The 23,070-nt window shown below is 43.9% G+C and overlaps 1 protein-coding gene across 7 annotated transcripts in view; it reads right to left on the reverse strand.

Moving 5' to 3' along the window:
• Positions 1 to 1,153: 1,153 nt before the first annotated feature.
• Positions 1,154 to 23,070, reverse strand: part of LOC146862954 (uncharacterized) — a 376,918-nt gene continuing 355,001 nt past the window's right edge. For all 7 annotated transcript variants that reach the window (XM_085642327.1, XM_085642326.1, XM_085642324.1 and 4 more), the window contains 4 exons: positions 12,931 to 12,996; positions 9,061 to 9,255; positions 8,305 to 8,420; positions 1,154 to 5,100 (listed from right to left, as the gene is read on the reverse strand). In XM_085642327.1, the coding sequence (XP_085498453.1) occupies positions 4,890 to 5,100; positions 8,305 to 8,420; positions 9,061 to 9,255; positions 12,931 to 12,996 (588 nt within the window). In that variant the 3' untranslated portion in view covers positions 1,154 to 4,889. The remainder of the gene's footprint in view (positions 5,101 to 8,304; positions 8,421 to 9,060; positions 9,256 to 12,930; positions 12,997 to 23,070) is intronic.

Here is a 23,070-nt window from a genome sequence, read left to right on the forward strand (position 1 = left end):
AGTTGGGGAACTTCATCATCTTCAATGGGACAGAGGCCTGCCCATTCATAGTTTATTGTAAGGAGAGATCTGAAGAAGGAAAAGCGTTTGTCTCCAAGGCCCACACTAGCAGGCTAGGTCTGAACCCAGTAGGAGGTAAGCTACATCGAGAACTGGTTTGAAAAGGAAACTTTGGAGGGGACTGCTCATTTTCCTGGTCACACTTCTGGGTGGACACTAGGGCTCTGCACAAGGGAAAAATCCAATGTAATAAAAGCAAGTTCACAATATCAATTCTGAAGTAGGCTTCAATTTAAAGGCTTGCTCCCTGGCTTTCATTAAACCAGCAGCCAATGCCAATGAAAAAAATACAGGGGTTCCAGTTAGTAGACTTACTCAAGAAGCTGCAGATGCCAGGGTTTCGTGCACACAGTGGGGTTAATGAGTTTTAACTCATGCACTGGAGATCTGCAGGTCGCTTGTTTGGATCTTGACATGATATTGTCAGCTTTACTGTGTTGGTACATTTGAATGAATCCCATGCGAAATCAGACCAGAGGTCAGCTGGATGGTTCCTTTCCTTGAGCCTGTAAACCTTGTCTGGCCACAAACAGATTCTTGTGGTTGTATAGCAATGTATTGAGGTTGATAATATTGGCCTACAATAATATCATATTAGTACATCAACTACCACGGCACTGTCATAGCACTTCCTGGCTACGAGTGTGCTGAGAGCTATCAAGGATGGTGAGATTGTCAGTCAGATATACATTTGTTGCTGATCATGATGGCTATGTAGATGATGCAGCTGACTTTGAAGGGGGTGAAAGATGGTAGTGGGAGACAGTTAAGGCACCATGTGTGTTGACATATTTCCTTCAATGTGGAGTGCTACCCAAGGCCGACCTGGAAACCATGTGCGCAAGACGTACAACGTAGTGTTTTTTTCATTACAGATGGACGCGAGGAGCCGGAAGGAGAGCGGCCAGGCATGGGAGGCGGCAGACACACAGGTAAGTGGCTTCTTTTTTAATTTTTAAAGAATTTGGGAGGGGGAGGGAGAGTAGCGTATATCCACAGAGTTTTTTTCAAACTCCGTGGAAATAAGCGTAGAAGCACTACGCCTGCTGCGCCCAGGGTTACTTGTATTGAGAAAATAAAGGAGTGACACATCTTAAAATTGTAACAAAATGATCTTTATTAAGTTATTGACTCATATAATTCCGGAAACGATGAGTCTTTGGCGTGGATCAGCAATGCCCACACTTGGAGTAGGAAGAAGTATGAAAGCAGCACTGACCCGGTGGTATTAGCTGTGACCTGTGATTGACATGCAAGTGTTAGCTAAGGCATGGTCTGCTTTGTCATGATAGTTACAAATACAAAAAGTTTGTAAAGTACACAGCTACTTATGAAGGAGCATCCCGGTGTTAATGGCTTAAAGCCGATACAGATAAAAAGTTAGAGGGCGAAGTTAAAACGAAGCGTTCAAGTTTTCAGAAAACAGATTCTGAAGAGGCTGCCAAAGGCTAAACGGAAGAGCATTCTAAAGCTTAGCCCTGAGGGTAACAAAAGATCTTCTGCCCTTGCTTCCTTTACGCACCCGATGAATCTGAAGACATTTTTAGCTACTAGATCTCAGGGGTCTAGATTGAGAATATGCCTTAATTCTCTTCCTTAGATTGACAGAGACTTTATGATCACAGGCTTTAAAGGCCAAAGTAAAGGCTATAATTCGGCAAGCTTGGTAACAGTCAGCCAATGCAGTTGACATAAGTAGGGTGTCACTGATTGATGTGCTGAAATTTTCAAATACAATGGCGAGAAGCTGCATTTTGCAGAATCTGCCAATGCTGTGATAAATAGGCAGGCAGGCCCAGGTATAAACTGTTGGTGTAATCCAATTTAGACGTCACTAAGGAGTAAACAATTGTCCTATGAGTGTCCTCGGGCACAAGGTGTAACATTTTCCTTAGGGATTTAAGAGTAGAAAAACAGCTGGCCATTACAGCTTTCAATTGGGGGACAAAAGAAAGTTCGGAATCATGTATAAGCCATAAATACCTAGCTGTTGGGGCAGGGGAGGGAGCAGTCCCCTGCTCCGATAGCCACCAATCACATGAACCAGGTTAGTGCTTAATTCCAAATAAGAGGAACTCCGTTTCATCAGAGATAAACTTAAGACAATTATTATTCATCCAACTGCCCAATGATTTTAAACACAATTTAAAGGAGTTGGGGACCAAGAAGTCCTTCTTGTGGAAAGATAGGAGTAGCTGGGTATCATCTGTGTAGGAAATTACCCAGAGGCCCCACGATTCAACAAGGCTCGTAAAGCGCTCCAGGTAGATATTAAAAAGTGTGGGGCTCAGTACTGAGCCCTGCGGCACATCACAATCCAGAGGTTTTGAAGAGGAGGAAAAGGATGGCAGCAAAGCCAATTGTGTCCTGTCCTCCAAAAAAAGATATGAACCGGGATAAGGCCGGACCTTGGATCCCAAATTTCCTGAGCCTGATCAGGAGAATCTCAGGGGAAACCATGTCAAAAGCCGAGGATAAATCATAAAGCACCATCATTGCCACAGAATTTTGATCAAGATTTTCCTTAATACACTCTGATACTTCCAGCAAGGCTGATATAGTGCTATATCCAGATATAAAACCTGATTGAGAATCATGTAATCAATGATTTGACTCCAAAGAGTGAGGCAATTATCTATTCACTAGCTTCTCCAACATCTTTGCCCCTAGAGGCAAAAGAGAGATGGTTCTGTAATTTCTTAAAATACTCAAGTCCGCATTGGGTTTCTTAAGTAAGGGTAGGAAGAGAGCTTGAGTCCAACATTCAGGAATATGAGTTGATTCAAAGGAGAAGTTCATCAGTTCATTTAAATGTGGGTTCACCTTAGTAGGTGCCAATTTTAAAATGTCTGGTGATATTGGTCAGCGGGGGGGACCTTACACAGATTTGGCCAGTTCCAGCTAGGGAATCTTTCAAGGACATAGGATTGAAATTGGCAAGGAGGGGTCCAGACGTTGAGTTAGACTTCACAGCATGCAAAAGTGCAGCGTTTGTAGGGAACTGGTCATAAACAGCACAAATCTTATTATAAAAGAACTTTAAGTATAGGGTAGGCTCATTCTGACGAGCACTTGGGGAAAGAAAGGAATTTACAATTTAAGAAAAACTCCCACCTTTTATTGGCAGCAGCAATGGAGGAGGAGATGTTCTCCTTATGGGCTCTTCAGATAGATTTCTGATTTATTTTCGTAGCTGTCTTAAATGCACTCTTGGCCTCTGCATCATAAGATTTCCTCCAGAAATGTTCTAACCATTTGCATTAAGACTTTTCCTTTTTTAAGTTCATCGAGAACCATAGATTGAATGGCGTAGATCTTCTCCCAATAGAGGTTTGTTTAGAAGCAATAAGATCAAATTCCGCTGCAAGCCAACCATTATAGCTTTCTACGTCCAGCTCCACGGAGCCCAAAAAATTCCAATGGAGTGGATTGGAGTGTCTCCAATAGAATGGATTATGAAATGCTATGCCAAGCTCTCGCTGTTTTTATAAGCAGTATTTTGCTGCTTACACACCAAGGGAGTACAGATCATAAAAGGAATCAAAAATGATCACACCAGGTTAGCTGTTGAGCTGGCTCAACTGAAAGATTTAGAGGGCCGGAAAATATAAGATCCAGGGTATGACCGGCCTTGTGTGTTGGTTCCTTCACAGGCGGCTCTAAGTAAATCCCTTCAACGTAGCTGTTTTCTATAGTGTGACTGTTATCCAAATGTTCTCCTAATGCTTAAATCTATCAACTAAAACCATAGCAAATATTTACTAGCTGCAATGTTACTTAACAAACTGCAAGGTCCTAAGCCTAAAATTTCCCAAAAATTAAATATGTCTTCCGCCTGAAGAGGTGGGTAAATGAGCAACAGATTGTGAAGAGGTTTGTGACTGAGGGAGTGCATGAGTGACAGATTGAGTTACTGAGTGAGCAGGAAAGTTAGTTAGTGAGTGAGTGAGTAAGAGAATGGTCCAGTGAATGAGAAGTCACCGAATACATATGTGAGCAAAAGTGTATGTTCTAGGGATTAATTTTAAGTCACACGTGTGTCATCCACTGATCAGCATTGGCTATCGCAAGAAAAATCACCTCTGGAAAAAGTAGTCTGAGGTAAGTAGAGAAATTCAATCTGAAAACAGAACATTGTATTTAGAGAATACCTGTCTGATTGAGGGCTATACCATGTTATTAGTCCTAGATATACAATATTTGAACATCTGCAGAGACCATACGTGAAAAAACACACTTCCGATGAGGTCATGTTGTTAATTGTAGGTCAGATCTGATCCATAAGTGCCACACCAAATCTATCAATGTGATATCCAGCAAAGGACAGCCAAGGGAACATGAGTAGAGGTAAAATCAATTAAGCAATGGGACATCAGTGGGTTCCTGTGAGCCCCGTGATAACTGGTGACCCACTCCATGTGACACATCCTTTGAAACCAGAGATCCTACCTAACAAAAGTCTGTGGTTTGCAGAAACAGATTATCTGACAGATGAATCAATGCTAATTTGGGGCCCAAAGCATTTGAAAGGTGAAGGTTTGGTCAGGCAAAATGAACAATTATATCACCAAAAAAACCTCAAAACACAAATACCCAATGAAGTAGGAATGTTAGCCCCAGGATATGGGACTAGGTTCAAGTTGAAAAGGAAGATCATTGATCTTAGTTGAAAAAGTCTGCTGAATAAACGTTTTCTATGGCATAGTGACACATCATCAGGTGACTGTCTTCTTCTGTGCACCGATGGCCGACATAATACAACACTTGTGCAAAACGTCTTCTAGATGTGCCTGATTCAGCATATATTTGATGTTGCAGTAGGTGGCCCATCACCACATGTGCCGGTATGGGAATGCCACTTCTATGCAGAGCACAGCCAAGGATGCTTCACAGCCATACGACTCCTGCCCCAGCAGTTTCCCCCGGGCCAGGGGCGAGGCAATGCCCTCAGCTTTTGTGGTCACTGTCCAGTCCTTGCAGTTAGCATTTCGAATGCGGATCCCTCGCTCGCTGGACCCATGCCAAGCAGCCTTCTCGGCCCTAGGAGAGAAAGTAGCACAAGAACATAAGGAAGGGACTTGAAAAGAATCGAACATGCACATGGGCAAGTTAACTTTGATCCAGTCTCAGAAAACAGAAAACTCCACAAGACTCCACCCTGCACTCTTTTATCTACTGCCACAAAGTGTATGGTCTTTGGATTTATGTGATTGCTGATACCCAAAATGCTTCTGAACTTGGGCAACCGTATAACTCCATGACACCAGGCCAGGATACTGGGTCTCCTGTCCTAGGCTTCACTCAACAACCTAATGTGTTCCGGAAGTAGTCTTAGATCTAGACAAATGATTCCTGACCATATCAGATACCCTATGACTCTAAGGTCAGACTTAAGAGCATCAACAGCTTGGTAACCTGAAATTATGCCTGGGGATGGCTTTATCTAACTTTTGAGCTTTTATGTATATAAGTGAACACATCACCATCACCCTCTCCCCAAATATTTCGACAATCCTAGGTTCTGCTGGTAACTAGGAAGTACAATCAAATAGCACAAATTGTTTAACCAGATATCATATGTTATTTATTGCCTAGTTCCTTCGTAATCATTAGACCGGCTAAGGATGAACGAGATGCTGAGTGGACCAGCCCGTATTCAAATCCTTCGCATTCAGATTGCAGACAGATTTCTACAATGATTATGTTAGTATCATTATAAAACTTGGCATAGCCCCCAAAAAACAGACTGTTGGCTATGAGTTTTCCCTGCCTGTCATATCCGATAATGTAGTTGTGACTATTTTCTAGTACTCCGTCAGGCTAGGCGGGACCACACCACGCGATAAAAGCTTCCATCATCCCCTTGCACCAGGACAGACACAGGGCACACTGGGAATATTGTGGTGTATCCCACAGGAGTCGGGGATGTTTGAATCAAGTAACCTAACTGTATGTATGTAAACCTAGAGATTCTAGATATGGGCACTGGGAAACTTTAGATCTTATCCAATTCCTCCTCTATGAACGTTCTACTCAGGTGTTCGGCCAATCCTGCCTGTGGAGTAATAATTGTTGGTTGTGTTCCATGTCTGAAGTGTCTTGTAAAGTTCAGTTATGGCTCTGTGGCTTGCACCAAACATCAGCAGTCAATATTGGGCTCTGTCCACTGGGGAATCTTCATCATCCATTCCCCAGGTCCTGGGTAGTGCATGTCCTAGTGTGTTACAGGTTAAAAATTGCCTGGAAGCAAGTCATAGTCTCGCCTACGTTCATAAAACAACTTCCTGACTTCATACAGGTCACCCATGTTGCAGATTCCTGGCGCAGTCCAGGCTGTAAGTGGTACTGCTCGATACAGGGTCCACATTGACCCCACATCCATAATGTCGCAGCTAGCAATATATTGCCAGAGTCACCAATAAATTCTATTTGCTCATAATTTTCCCATAGTGCCATGCACAATAGCCATCACAACTGCAATAGCCTCTTGTGGTTTTGGCTCAGCTGTCCATCTGGTCACCCACTGTAGTTGCGCTGCCAGATAGTAATGCTCCACATTTGGTACTTCTACTGCTCTCTCCGTTATAGGCAGTTTGAGTCTGTGCAGGCCAACCTTCCCCTCCCAGAAGCCCAGTGAGTTTGGCTACCTGAAAAAATTAATAGTTAGCTGTGAGGGCATATTGATGAAATAATGAAAGATTCTCAAGAGGACGACCATTTTGGTCAATCCATCCCAGGCCATGACAATACCCTGAGTCAGCACCTGAATGTTGATACCATATGCAACGCGATATGGCCCGGGTATAGTTGCCATCGAGTACTGTCTCTGAATTGCTGCTAATGCTAACACCCATATATTTAAATGTAAAGGTACACCAAAATACCAAGGCCAACCCCTCTGGCAGTGTGTCGTTCTCATCATGCCCGTCACTTATGCCTCGCCCTCCCCTTGAAACTGCTTTGCTTTGCTTGATCTCTGCCATCAGCTTACCACCGTCCCACATGTACAGATTCACTTAGAGAACCAATGGCTACCCTGCTGGCAGAGGTTTGACCTCAAAGCCTACATAACTCCCTGGGCATGATCTCCTAGAGATTCAGAAATACTGACATCATTACACCCACATGCCCACCATAACATGTACCCACAACCTTGTTGTTCCTCACAAGCTAACCAGATAGCCCATGTCACCCTTGGCTTTTGAGATTTCTGGGGCCGCACAGCAATGCATCCGTGGCCTGCTAAGATCCAGTGCTAAAGAATACCCCCTGCGAGCCCGGAACAGAGCAGCAGCGCATGACCAAGAAACATTACAGACACTAAGAGGCTTCCCTACAAGCAGCATAACACATCACACTGTGAACACCAGGACTTCGTTCACTATAGGTCTGGGAATTAGGAGGCACAGCGCAGAGCTGTGCACACGCCTGACACAAGAGCGATGGCGGCATCAGAAATGACTGGAGTGTGGCATGTTTAGAGGTTACCCATTGCTGAGATAGTTAAGTTTTTGGAGTGAGAAGGGCAGTAAGCTCTGGTTTTGAACCCAGCAGCACAAAGCCTGCTGGTACTTGTAGACCCATACTTATAACCAGAAATGTGAAACCAAACGTCGCAGCACGCTAAATGCGGTAGGCTGCAAAACCGCGACAGGTTAAACATCACCATTGAAACATGGAGCCAGGTTTGGTATTTCGTGAAAATCTAATTTTTTTCAAAAAGAAATCCATGACCACAACTTCATTACCAACAAAAACCATTAGGATATCAGGCTGTGACCTGCAAAGAAATGTGAGGGAGAAAGATCATGGACATGGGGTGAAACAGCGTTTACAACGCTGTCACAACAACGCAGTGCCATTACAATGCAGATACTACAATGAACGCATTGTTACCACACGTTCCATTCCAACGCCTTCCATTACAACGCAAGTCATTACAACAACTTGCTTTAGGGACCTCCTTGTTGGATTTTAAATCCAACACTTTCCCTACTGTTGCACTGATTGGAGTTAGAATAGTAAAATATACTATTCCAAAGTCCAGCGCTTCCCTAAAGCAAGTCGTTGTAATGACTTCCTTTGCAATGGAACGTGTGGTAACAAGCGTCCGTTGTATTGCCCACGTTGTCCAGGCATGCGTTGTAAAGGCATGCGTGAATATGTCATACATCCCCATGGAGAGAACCCTGGGCACCAGAACTCAACGGCTGGCAGTTCAGTCCCTCTTCATGCCCCGCTTACCAGAGTGGATCCAGCATCACGTTGCGGCCATTGAAGGAGTAGACGGGGTTCCTCGGGTGGAACTTGTGCTTTGGCTCTTCAAAGAGAGAATTCCAGCTCCTGCTCAGCACCTGGCCCTAGAACATGAAACATGGTTTACTGAGCTGGGAAATATGGAAAGTCTCTTCAGGGCAGAAAGTAAGAGTTAGCAGTGAGACATTGCAATCTCCCATTACTATGCACAAAGAGCTAGAACAAGTATCAGGGAGAATATTAGCTTATTAAAAAATAATGGTGACATATTGCCTTCTTCTGTGGGCAGTAACAGCTGTCAGAAGTCCCTAACCCAAGCATGGGTGAGGGCCTATAGCAACCATTGTAGCCCGAGAAAGGAGAGCTGTAGTAACACGATTAGAACATTACACACATTGGGGGTACAATGTTATAAATGAAACAGAGAAAAACAGAAAGATAAACATTGGAATGTTGGAGCAGAATTTTTTGACCACTTCATTGTCTTCAATGGAGCTCTTAACATGCCAGTGTTCTAATGTGTGTAAACATGTGGGGCCCCATTAGAACATTCAGATTGCAAACCCCAGAATGCCACAGGATACAGAGACAAAAGCCATAAGGGCAAGTAGCAATGTGAGAGAGTCAGTCAGATGCCATTCGCAAAAGGCACCGACTCAGCCCAAGTGCTACAAGCCTTTTGACGGCTTCCTGTTATTTCCGTATAGCCCAACCAGCCTGTAGCCAGACCATATTCAGACATACCTCCAAGTTCACCACTGGGAGGCTCCGGTCGGTCCTCTTCACAATGGAGATGAGATCCTGGCTAGATGAAGATAGGAAAGCCCTGAAAGTACCGTAGAGTGAGGCCTCCTGTGACTGACGGTAGCACTGCAGGTCTGCACCTCGTAGGCTAGTCATATCACCGGAGAGGGGGACGTTCAAGGCCACCAGGCGAAGCTGCAAAGGCAGAGGGGGGAGGTGCTTACTTTTATGAAAAGGGTGAGGATGGGCCAAAAGAGCATGCAGATCAAATTCATTTGCTAGACTTTAGGGTGATCAGACTTTGAATTTGCTTAAGGAATTAAGCTAAGTTAATGATTTTGAATGCGGCCATTCTCATCGAATCAATCTCCCGGCTGCCTTCAACAATGTAAATCCCAATATACTATTGAAAGGTCAGTCTTCCCTTGGTGATACTTGGCATCATCTTTGAATGGTACACCTTTTACCACCAAGATCACAAATACTATTTCTTCTGTTGCTCCATCAGCTGCTTTGCCTGGTCGCTCATTGTAAGGTAATCTGCTAGGCTCTATCATTTGTGCCAAAGTTCGTCTCACTTTTTGGCATGAAACTAAGCAGACTCATCTCTTCTGTTAACTCTTCTCCTTCCAATTAACTCTAAATGGTACTTAACCATTTGAAGCTAAAAGCAGAGAAAACCAAAACCAACCACCTTCCACCGTACCCTGCTCAGGCTGCTACATTCACTATGTTGGGCGAAGACTTTTTTGTTGAACGCCTCGGCATGTTCTAAAGTAGCATTGTATGATTAATCTCTATCATCACCTCCATATCCACACACTACCACCGTCTCAGCTTATGTAAAATCTTCCCCTCCTACTCACTCCATTAAAACACACATCAATGCAATAGTCACATGCTTACTGGGCTACAACACAAGCCTACTAATCATATCACTGAACAATTCAACTATAGTTAGGTTGTACCCTCATGAACGGGTTATGGGCATTCCAGACAATAGATCCCTGTATTTCTAAACGGGAAGCAACCTTTACATAGCAGCAATTACAATGCAACATCCTTTACATCGCATGTCATTACAACGCAGCCATTACATCGCATGTCACTACAACGCATGTCATTACAACGCATGTCACTACAATGCAGGCATTACAACACATGTCACTACAACGCAGGCATTACATCGCAAGTCATTACAATGCATACCATTACAACGCATAGTACCCTTACACTATCCAACACTTACCCTACTGTTGCACTCACTGGAGTTAGAATAGTAATTTTTACCCCTACGCTATCCAACACTTACCCTACTGTTGCACTTACTGGAGTTAGAATAGTAATTTTTACCCCTACACTATCCAACACTTACCCTACTGTTGCACTCACTGGAGTTAGAATAGTAATTTTTACCCCTACACTATCCAACACTTACCCTACTGTTGCACTCACTGGAGTTAGAATAGTAATTATTACCCGTATACTATCCAACACTTACCTTAAATGTGAATTAATGGTATGCATTGTGATGGTATGCGTTGTAAAGGTATAATGCGATGCAATAGAATGAGTTGTAAAGGTAGTTTCTGAAAATGCAATGTAATGGCATGCGATGTAAAAGAATGCATTGTAAAGGATGTTGCGATGTAAAAACTGCGTTGTAAAGGCATGCATTGTAAATGTATGCGTTGTAACGTCATACATTCTTCCTAAACATCTGATCTTGCTGTTTGAACTTCTGTTAATTGGTGGTCCTTTTGTTGTCTGTTTGTGTATTCTTTGCTAGAATCCAGTGGGAGGATAACTTTTGCTTGTAGACAGGACCATTCTCCAGATCCTTTACGAATGAGCACAGTGGAAATAACTCCGGCTTCGAGCGGCCGTCCCTGTAGTGTAGCCATGCTTCTTCCTGTTTGAGGCCAGCCTTGCCACTACAGTTTGTACATTTTGCCGGTTGCCGATGATCTTGGGCTTGGGCTGTTAATAGCTGGTTACAGTGTTCCCGTCAAGTATGATTAGCAATCTGGATAGTTACAATCGATAGTCTATTTAGAGGACTGGAAGATACTCACTGAGTAATAATAGTAGGACACTGGTTGCTTATGCCACTGCATCTATTTAGGAGCTGAATTCCCCTGGTCCCGCCCACATTTAATAATAAGGGGCTGATTACGATGCCGTAGTAAATGGCTCCGACCCTCAGTCGGAGCCACTCCTACGGCATTGTAATTAGCTGTTCGGATTTATTTCCAATCGACACCTTTGGATGGAGTCGGTCGGAAAGGAATCCGAACTGCTTTTTTTTAATGGCTTCCGACGGGCTCAGGGAGCCCATCTGCCATTCAGAAAGCCTCCAGTAATCCCAAGGGCGGCTCTTTCCGTCCGAGGAATTACAATGTCGGGGTTGTATGATGTTACAATGTATGCTTTTACCCCGCATGCCGTTACAACGCGAGTTTTTAGAACGACTTGCTGTCGGGGGTGCGTTGGAGTTTGGAATAGTATAATTTACTATTCCAACTCCAATCTGTGCAACAGTAGGGAAGGTGTTGGAGTTAAATCCAACACCTTATACTCCCTGCAGCAAGCCATTTAGTTGTAATGGCATGCGGGGTAAAAGCATGTGTTGAAAAGCATGCGTTGTAACGGTTGTTTCCCCAGTGTCGGATTCCGACAGCCATTCTGTGCCAGCCTTTCTCACACAGAAAGGCTATGGAAGTCGACTTTGGGGGCACCCTGCAGGGCCCCCATGGGTGCACAGCTTCCGGTTGTAGGCCAAGGGGGCACCTATGGTGCCACCCTGTTGATCCCTGCACCCCGTGGCAGGCACCTTTGAAGATGAACTGCACCTCTTCTCTTTACAATTAGAGCATGCATTCGGAATGCATTGTAAAGAATAGGAGTGCAACTGAACAGTGTTCGGTTGCATCCTAATTGCTGGGTTGGGACTGCTGACAGGAGGTCACTCGGTCCCAATACCGAATCGATGTCGGACGGACTCTGGTCCGTCCGACATCGAAATCGGACCCTAAGTAATAAACATTCATGTGTGAGTATCTCCCCATAGAGAAGATAGGCGAGTTGGAGATTCACACATATTGGTTAGTGAGTTTGTAGTACTTGTATTACTATTATAGTCCTACTAAAGTACTACAAAATGTAGTTTGTGAATAGGCCCCTGTATGTATAAAAGAATGCATATCATTTGCTGGATATTGTTCTGCTGTCCTTCACAGTAGTGCGTTAGGAGAGGAGAATTGAAGACAAATGCATATTAAGACATTTACAGCGTGCCTCCTGGCAGATTATGGTCGGCTTTATAAGGAATATTAATCATTGAACATCAGTCGCTGAAGGCGGGTGCTGTTGGGTACCACAATAGTCAGATACTGGTTTATCCGGGCTGTGGGACATTCATGGTAATAATCCTGTCTAATGGGTTATGCTGTCAGTAAGTGATGCAACCTGACAGGTAGTGATGCTGTGAGCATGGTGATAACCAAATATATAAGATACATGATCGGCTGGGGATGAATGTCTGGTGTCCTGTTTGATGACTCAAAAAATCAAACACACTGCTGGAAAGAGGAGAATTCAAACTGAGCCTTACAGGGTGCTGCAGATCATGCTTCTCAGAAGTCAATCAGTGCTAAGTTTGTGAATTGATCTTAGAGGACGGAAACAAGGGCTTGACAGAAGTTCAATACTGGTTACACACTGCTGATCCCGGATTCGGAGAGGGATTGGTCGTTATGCCAAATAATTGTGGTGTAAGCACCAATCGAGGTAATTCATAATTAGATTGTTGAACATTATAGCCCTCGCTAGGCATCCTCGCCCCATAGGATAAAGATATTGGTATCTTACTGAAGGCATCCTCTGAGTGATGCTGAAAGGCACAGGTTTATCGTTTATGGCAACTTCTTCTTCCTTCTGTTGGTAGAAATGCACATATTTAGTAACACTGTCAGGAAAGCACAATGCAATAGATATTTCTGGTTCATAAATTCTCACTCATAGTCCCCAACAGTATTTTCTAACATGGCCTCACTTGGTTTGAAAACTATTCACTCTCTCACATTTGAACTTATGACATTTGACATTTCGGTGAATGGTGCAGGAGGATGATGTGCATTCATATACGAAGGATGAAATGCATAGTGCTTGATCTACCTTTTAGATCAGGGTGAGACTGAAGTTAGAATGGTGGATCTGCCTCTAATCTGCACACTTTGCCCTATGTCTGTTAGATTTGAGTTACAATTTTTTCACTCAGCCCCTAAGTATGCTTGTTGGAATAGGGGTAAGATATTAAATCTGCCTTCCTCCTCAAACATAGATGTACCCAAATGTTTGCTAGAATGTAGTTAGAATAGTAGTAATAAAAGTTTAGTTCGGAAAATTGATTCCATAAAGCTTACAAATAGTAAAACAACATTGATATACAGTTTTTTAAAAGTGTTAAAATTGCTATTACCGAGTAAAAATCTTATCATCCTATTCCATACGTAGTAAGAACTGTTTAAAAAGTATAAAACAATTTTCATGCCACCGCAAGGATAAGAAAGTTCGATCATATGCAAAATAGCAACCAGTGACACGAAACCACTATCTCCTGATCTAAAACTGAAGTCCATTAATTTTCCTCATAAGCAAAACCGAAAAATAGAAACTTGCTAACTGCGAAGACAGTGTAAGTGGCTGTGTCTCCTGTCAGGATTCTAAGTACCTCCAGGTATCTCTGAATACCATGATTACTTGCACAGTGGTCGTATCCATTTCCGTCTAAATGCTTTAAGAATGCTGGACAGAAGATTAGCACATGATGTATGGTTTCATTTGCTGACAGGGAGCACGTAGTGCAGACAGACGATTGGGCGGTGCTCCTGACCGAACTCCACTTCAAGTGTATCATATCGAAATGTCAGAATAGTAAATCTGACCTCCACCCCAATGTATGCACGATTCCCAATATTAGTTCATAGCATATTTTTCAAGTTCCTTCTAGTCTTAGTCAGGGCACAAGTCCTAAACAAGCATTGGCATAGCCAATAGGTCTCGCCTTCTGGACCTTATAGAACCAAGGATATTGTGCTGCATAACTAAATATTTATAAGGGCCCAAAGGCGAGACCTATTGGCTATGTTTTTCAATAGTGAAGGCAGTAATCCTTGTTATTGGCAGGGTGAATGTGCACACTGAGCAGCATTTGCTGCTGCTTTTGGGCCAGTCGAGACCTGGTTGCATCTTTTTGTTATTATGGTGGGGAGAAGGGTTTACATTACTTATCAGGTGACATTTGTGTCAGAGGGTGGCGCTCTGTGTCACATGACACAAAGTACTATAATGTGACCTATCCGTAGCTGCTTCCTGTTGTGTGCTTCATGCGAACTGTAACACCGTGAATCCTGACTTGTTAATCCTAAATACTTGAGCTGCTGTCGCCCTTCATTTCTTTCAACTTTCCCTTTAGATTTATTTATCTCTGGATGGTGAAAATTTCTATGACGTACAGGTAAGCCAGAAAGAACCACCACATAGGCCGCAGTTACTAGCAGTACATGCTAGCGATAGTTGGAAACAAAATCTATAGGGGCAGAAAAACTTATTTGGATATAATGACCTGCCACCCATGTATACTGTTTATTCTCACTTCAGATTGGGGGTTCTGCCAATGGACCAGCACTCCAGGCTGTGACAAGGTGTTGTTGCCACATCTGGTCAGTGCCAGATTGACACCAGAACAATAGAAATATCTGCCCATGAGGTATTTCTTACATCAGCTAATTAAACACTATAAAGCACCATAGCATGGCCACTAGAATTAAGTGGCGGTGAAGAATAGGGTTGACATAATTATGCAGCAAGGAAAGTCGAATATGTAACATAATGTGGCACAATATGTAGCAGTGATAATTCAGTTTTTTGACAGTTTAACAACTACTAATAGTGTATGAGCAAAGCCGCACCTCATTAGTACCAGTTTAACACCTGAATGCAGCAATCGTCAACTGAAAGCTGACCAGTTAACCCTTGCAGAGGGTTTGCCACTTCGCCGAACCACATATGACCCCTTTTGTTTAGAAAATGTCTACACTTGTCTATGAATACCCTTGTCTACACTGTGTGCTACAAAGTGTGAAGGGTACAATGGGAACGGTACACAACACAGAAGGCGTACCTAATTAAGGTAAGAGCCGTGGGTTAGAGGGAGCCAAATCTTGCAAACCTTTAATGCAGTTTCGAGCTTAGCAACAGTTTCTGAAAGGAAGATTCTAGAGTCCTCACTGTGAGTAATGCCGAGTGCGGACTTCGGAGACACGATCAGTGTTTATTTATTCAACGGTAGCTGCCTTTCATTCAAAAGACTGATCGTGACGGATTGTGCATAGTTTGTACATTATAGTACGTGTCAAGTGTGTGTGTGGTGTGTACACTACAGTACGTGTCAAGTGTGGGCGTGGTGTGCACACTACAGAATATGTCAACAGTGCGCCTATGACTACCGATGTTGTTGACACGTTGTAGTTGTGGAACAGCTGCAGGCTTGCATTTAAAACAAAATTATTGTATTTTTTGGTGGTCGGTGCCCCACCTCACATACCTGACATACTCAGATTGCTACCGATCACAGCTGTGAGGAAATGAGGTGCCCTCCCTTGTTCACCTCACAGAACTGCGCCTGCTCCTGTAGCATACGACATAGCGCCAAGAGGAGTAAAGAGGAGCTAGACATCCAGGGGAGTTTCAGTACGCTGAGAAAGCGTGTGGCCGGGGACAGAGGAGAGGTACACATACAAATAGGTGTGTGGCTCTGGAGGTGTACAGAGTCGGAGGCTGCATGTGAGTGTTACAAAGCTCGGAGGGTGCGCGTCAAAGCACTGCCCTCTGTGGGGTCTGCATGTGAAACAGCTGGGAGACACGATCAGTGTTTATTTATTAAACGGTAGCTGCCTTTCATTCAGAAGACTGAGCATGATGGATTGTGCGTAGTTTGTACATTACAGTACGTGTGAAGTGTGCCTCTCGGGTTTAAACAAGCATTGGCGTACAAATAGAACATGGTGACCAGTACGGGGTTGTTTGCTCTCCCCCACGCCCCAGTGACACACTCAGGAGTGACACCCTCAGTAATGACACCCAGTAGTGATAAATCCAGGAGTGATAACCTCAGGAGAGACACACAGGACTGACAAACTTAAGAGTGACACGCCCAGGAGTGACACACTCTGGAGTGTAAGTACAGGGGCCTCTGTCCCTGCAGGCTGGACTCATTAAGATGTGGCCTAACGGTTAGAGCATTTGACCTCGAAGCTGGGTTACCAGGTTCGAGTCTCTGTGCCTCAACCTCTTGTGATTCTGGGCAAATCACTTAATCTCCCCGCGCCTAACAAAACATGGATGTGCCCGTCTGGAACAGCTGGTGCTCGTGTAAAGTGCCCTGATACCTCCGGGTCGAATTCGAGCTATATACAACTGCAAGACAAAAAACACGGCTCTGTGGATCTTTCACGCCCTCACACGTGCACTCACTGTCACGTGCCTCAGAGGTACTCTCGTGCTTGTGGGGGATGCACTCTCCCCCCCCCATAAGTGCCCATCGCTCCCAGAAGATTCACGCACTTCCTGCTGGTTGGTGAAGAGTGAGACACAAGTTATCACGTGACAAGGTTGTGGTATAGCGCCTACCAAGCGCCTTTAGGGTTTAAGAAAGCATAGGCATACAAATAGAACACGATAACCAGTACGGGGTTGTTTGCTCTCCCCCACACCCCAGTGACTCACTCTAGAGTGACACCCTCAGTAATGACACACCCAGTAATGACACACCCAGTAGTGATACATCCATGAGTGATAACCTCAGGAGAGACACACAGGACTGACAAACTTAACAGTGACACACTCTGGAGTGTAAGTACATGGGCCCCTGTCCCTACAGGCTGGACTCATTAAGATGTGGCCTAACGGTTAGAGCGTACAACCTCGAAGCTGGGTAACCAGGTTCGAGTCTCTGCGGCTCAACCTCTTGTGATTCTGGGCAAATCACTTCATCTCCCCACGCCTAACAAAACATGGATGTGCCCATCTGGAACAGCTGGTGCTCGTGTAAAGCGCCATGATACCTCCGGGTCGAGTTCGAGCTATATAAAACTGCAAGACAAAAAACACGGCTCTGCGGATCTTACACGCCCTCACACATGCACTCACTGTCACGTGCCTCAGAGGTACTCTCGTGCTCGTGGGGGATGCGCTCTCTCCCCTCCATAAGTGCCTCTCTCTCCCAGAAGATTCACGCACTTCCTGCTGGTTGGCGAAGAGTGAGACACAAGCTCTCACGTGACAAGGTTGGGGTACAGCGCCCAACAAGTGCCTCTCGGGTTTAAACAAGCATCGGCATACAAATAGAACATGGTGACCAGTACGGGTTGTTTGCTCTCCCCCACGCCCCAGTGACACACTCAGGAGTGACAGCCTCAGTAATGACACACCCAGTAGTGATACATCCAGGAGTAATAACCTCAGGAGAGACACACAGGACTGACAAACTTAGGAGTGACACACTCTGGAGTGAAAGTACATGGGCCCCTGTCCCTGCAGGCTGGACTCATTAAGATGTGGCCAAACTGTTAGAGCGAATGACCTCGAAGCTGGGTTATCAGGTTCGAGTCTCTGCAGCTCAACCTCTTGTGATTCTGGGCAAATCACTTCATCTCCCCACACCTAACAAAACATGAATGTGCCCGTCTGCAACAGCTGGTGCTCGTGTATAGCGCCATGATACCTCCGGGTTGAGTTCGAGCTATATAAAATTGCAAAACAAAAAACACGGCTCTGCGGATCTCACATGCACTCACACATGCACTCACTGTCACATGCCTCAGAGGTACTCTCATGCTCGTGGGGGATACACTCTCTCCCCTCCATAAGTGTCCCTCGCTCCCAGAAGATTCACACACTTCCTGTTGGTTGGCGAAGAGTGAGACACAAGCTCTCACGTGACAATGTCGGGGTATAGCGCCCACCAAGCGCCTCTCGGGTTTAAACAAGCATCGGCATACAAATAGAACACGGTGACCAGTACTGGGTTGTTTGCTCTCCCCCACGCCCCAGTGGCACACTCAGGAGTGACACCCTCAGTAATTACACACCCAGAAGTGATACATCCAGGAGTGATAACCTCAGGAGAGACACACAGGACTGACAAACTAATAGTGACACACCCAGGAGTAACACAATCTGGAGTGTAAGTACAGGGGACCCTGTCCCTGCCGGCTGGACTCATTAAGATGTGGCCTAACTGTTAGAGCGAATGACCTCGAAGCTGGGTTACCAGGTTCGAGTCTCTGTGGCTCAACCTCTTGTGATTCTGGGCAAATCACTTCATCTCCCCGGCCCTACCAAAACATGGATGTGTCCGTCTGGAACAGCTGGTGCTCCTGTAAAGCGCCCTGATACCTCCAGGTTGAATTCGAGCTATATAAAACTGAAAGACAAAAAACACGGCTCTGTGGATCTTACACGCCCGGAAATTGCTTGTACTGTCTCCACGCAAGAAAGCTAGAGAAATTTAGGAACGACTGCTGTGGCACAAAAGGCCATGAAGGTGCTTGTGTGTAGCATAGAAGGACTCCCTGCAGATAAATCACGGATTACAGTGACATAGCATGTGACAGTAAGGAAGTAACAAGCGCTCGCCATGGCGTTTTCATCGCCTTTTTCTGCCGTCCCACTTGGACGGCCTCGCCTGCTAAAAGGTTTCTTGTCTTTATGGGGCCATGTGTTTGGCCCCCATAAAGAAGATAAGAAACCTTTTACGCCAGCAGGAAGTTAGATGAGCCAGTCCAACTGGGACGGCTCCAAAAGAGAAAAGTGTACGTCACTGGAAGCTCTTTTCCAATGGCTGCCCACCGTTTAGCATAAAAGGTGACACCAGCCAATGGAAAAGAGGGGCGGGGCTTAAACCCCGCTAGTGAGAGCTACCCAAAAACATAAAATCTCGCCAGCGAGACTGCGCATGTCTGCGCAGCCTACGCTAGCCGAGACCTAAAAAAGAAGTGGGGGGGACGCTGACGTCATGACGGGAAGTGACGTCACGAAAGGTGGTTTGCACCATCAGACTCATTACCTCCCCTCGCTCACCCCTTAGATGCAGTTGCAGCAGAGAAGCCAGCGCGTGAGCAGCGTTCTGAATGAGCTCCGCTCTCGCCCCAGAGAGGCCAAAGAGTGAATGTGTGGCTCCATTTGCTCCAGTTATCGAGCTCCCGTTAAAATAAGTGGGGGGACGCCGTCCACACGCGTGGTACCCCGACTCGAGCCCTGGTCTTAGTTAGCTGCCAGTTGAGCAGCATTACCAAGCTGGAAGCTTCTGCGTCACACAAGATGTGAGCATTATATATTTATGAGGCGAGTCACTCCTTGTCTTTCTGAATCAAACCTCTAACCAATCCCGATGTTCATGAACTGAGATTCTGATATCAGCATTACTTTGGAGCGTGGAGGCTATCTTGTCTTCTGGCAAATCCATTAGTAATTGCGATTGCTCTGGTTAGTATTATGTTTGTGTGAATCGTTAAACTACTGTGTTTGTCTTGAATTCTGTGGTTTAGGATAATTTAATTATATCAGCATTAGATAGCGGTGCTATGAAGCATTCATTTCTTTATTTATAATTATGGTTCAAAAAATCGTCACAATTTCTAAAAAAAATTATATATATATATATATATATTCACTGAAAAAACCATAGGTTTCACACACGTTATAGTTAGGAATTAGCATTTAAAAAACCTTGCAAATTCACTTAAAAAACCATAGGTTTCACACATGTTACAGTTAGCTGGGCATTTCACTCGTGAAAAACCAATGAAATTCCCCTGTTATAGTTAGGTCAGATAACTCGCGCGCCCGCAATCCAGTGCTCATGACGTCACATATTACATCACTCATGACATGGTCAGTTGCATTACTCATGACATCACCGATGACATCATCCTTGTGATAGAGTGGCGGTCGCGCGAGTTATAGTTATCCTATGGAAACACGGTCCTAACTATAACTATCTACTGGCGACCGCCAGTAGGTAATATATATATATATATATATTCACTGAAAAAACCATGGGTTTCACACACGTTATAGTTAGGAATTAGCATTTAAAAAACCTTAGAAATTCAGTGAAAAAACCATAGGTTTCACACATGTTATAGTTAGCTGGACATTTTACTCGTAAAAAACCAATGAAATTGCCCCGTTATAGTTAGTTCAGCTAACTATAACTCGCGCGCCCGCAATGCACTGCTGATGACGTCACATATTACATCACTCATGACATGGTCAGTGACATCACTCATGACATCACTGATGACATCTCAAATGACATCACTGATGACATCACTGATGACATCATCCAGTGAATGTGTGTTTTTCTGAAAATTAAATATGTTTTATATATGTATATCTCAAGGTCGATGGAAGAATAAATGGGTATATAAGTGTCTAAATGGATGATTTGTTTTTGAAAAATTGATTGTTTAACTGACTGATTAAGTGTATCTTAGTGAATACATGGCTTAGTGAGTAATGTTTAAATATGTATATATCTGTATCAGTCTCTCACTTTGTGTATAAGTGGCTGCATGGGTTGGTGAGTAGCTACATGGGTGACTATATAGGTTATTAGTTGGTTTTTTGAGTATCAGTCTGAGTGTCTGCATGGTTCGGTGGGGGGTATTACGTAGTGCATAGGTGCATGAATGAGTGACTCACTGTTTGTATGTGTTGAACAGACCATGTGTGCAGGACTGCATGGGTGGATGAGTGTGTGTATGGGTGTGTTAGTGAGTGAATGACTGTCTCAATAGTGTCTTTATGAGTAACTACATATGTTTAAAACTAGTATATGTGACTATTGGTGTATATATGTGAGTATATGCAAGGGTGAGAGATTGGAAGAGTTCCTGTATGAATAAGTATGTGTTTCTATAAGTGATTGTTTAAAAGACTAAGTATGTGTAAGTTTCCGTAGAAGTAAGTATGGTGGTGTGTGTATAACTGTATATGCAAGTAAATGTATGTTTGATTCTTTATTAGCACGAGTGACTATGTGTGTGAGTAACTCTATGCATGAGTGGCATTGTGTAACAGGATGTATAGGTGTATGAGTACATATGATGAGTGAGTACATGTATGAGTGACTGTATTGGACTGTTGGTCAATGAGTGGATGTGTATGTGGATCTTAGAATTACTGAAGAGGTTGTTGTAACTGGTATTGGTATGTCCATTGTTTTGAAAATTTTAGTCTCTATTTTTGAATGTGTGTGTCAAAGGTTATATTAGGGTGAGAGGAGGTCTACCACTCTATCACAAGGATGATGTCATCAGTGATGTCATCAGTGATGTCATTTGAGATGTCATCAGTGATGTCATGAGTGATGTCACTGACCATGTCATGAGTGATGTAATATGTGACGTCATCAGCAGTGCATTGCGGGCGCGCGAGTTATAGTTAGCTGAACTAACTATAACGGGGCAATTTCATTGGTTTTTTTCGAAGTAAAATGTCCAGCTAACTATAACATGTGTGAAACCTATGGTTTTTTCACTGAATTTCTAAGGTTTTTTAAATGCTAATTCCTAACTATAACGTGTGTGAAACCCATGGTTTTTTCAGTGAATTTGCAAGGTTTTTTAAATGCTAATTTTTTTTAAATTTTTTTTTTTTTAATTTTTTTAGTACGCGTACCGTAAGCTCACGGTAAGCGTACGGTTTACGCAACGTCCGTAATTTTCCTACGCTGCTTGCGTATAGTTACGCAATTTGCGTAGCCGCGCGTACTCCGCGTGGGACGCGTACGCGTGTACGCTACACGCGCACGTTACGCGGAAGTGCCGGGAGTGACTGTTATGCGCATGCGCGCAAGCGCGTGTCTTTTTTACGCGCATGCGCACTTTTGCCGTAAGCGTACCGTAAGCGTACCGTAAGCGTACGGTAGGTCATGTGATCATGAAACACAACTTTTGATTGGTTGAAACTACTTTCAGTTCTAGAACTCTCCTACACCACACCCATTCCCCTCATTTCTGCTTGTGATCCCTTGGGAGAAGGAGCTGGTTTGTCTTTGGGATACGATGGCAGAACAGCAGAGCTCTTCTGAGAGTGAGGCTAGCACTAGCAGCACTGTCTTGAGGCAGAGATCGAGGAAACAAAAGCCCTCTTATGTATGGGATTATTTTACTTTTCCTGAAGGCCAGCAAAAGGTAAATGCACCCTTAGTGACTTGTAAGCTGTGTAAGCGTGTACTTTCTAGAGGTAATCCTAACAGGAAGTATTCCTTTGGGAATCACACCATGAAGAGACACCTCCAGGATGTACACAGAAGGACACATGGTCATCTTTTTGGAGGTAACTCTTCAGAAAGACGAGCCAGTACATCCACAGTAGCTCAGCCTGAACCATCATCTGCAGGGCTGACTCCTTCTTCTGCAGGTCAGGTGAGCCCTTCATCTGTGGGGGGAGAATCTCCTTTTGCTGGCCCTCTGGAAATGAACCCTCGATTTCGGAAGGTTGATATTCATTGCACATTTTGTAAAGATCTAATTTGCCATAGGGAGACCAGTGTTTCCCTAGTGAACAACAAAATAGATCAGCACATTTGTCGCTTTGAATAATTTTCCCATGCTTCCTTTCCTCTGTCCCTGCATGAACACAACGGTTCTTTTAAGAGCCAACCTTATCTTTCATCTTTTTTTTACATATGTTTTTAAAAACTTTTTTTTATTTTTTTTTACCGTACGCGTACGGTGCGCGTACTTTTTTTTTTTTTTTTTTTTAAAAACACTAAAAATCATTTATCACATTACATTGTCCTTGAGAGACTACAATTATTATTATTGACTTACCATACTCACTGAAAAAATATTTATTCATTTGTTTTTTTAAAAAATAGTTTTAAAAATGTTTGTAGTTTTCGAAAATTTTCTATATCTATCTGGAAAAAAAGAAAAA

Source organism: Triturus cristatus, chromosome 2_2 (assembly GCF_964204655.1).
Source record: "Triturus cristatus chromosome 2_2, aTriCri1.1, whole genome shotgun sequence".
NCBI classification, from domain to species: Eukaryota; Metazoa; Chordata; class Amphibia; order Caudata; family Salamandridae; genus Triturus; species Triturus cristatus.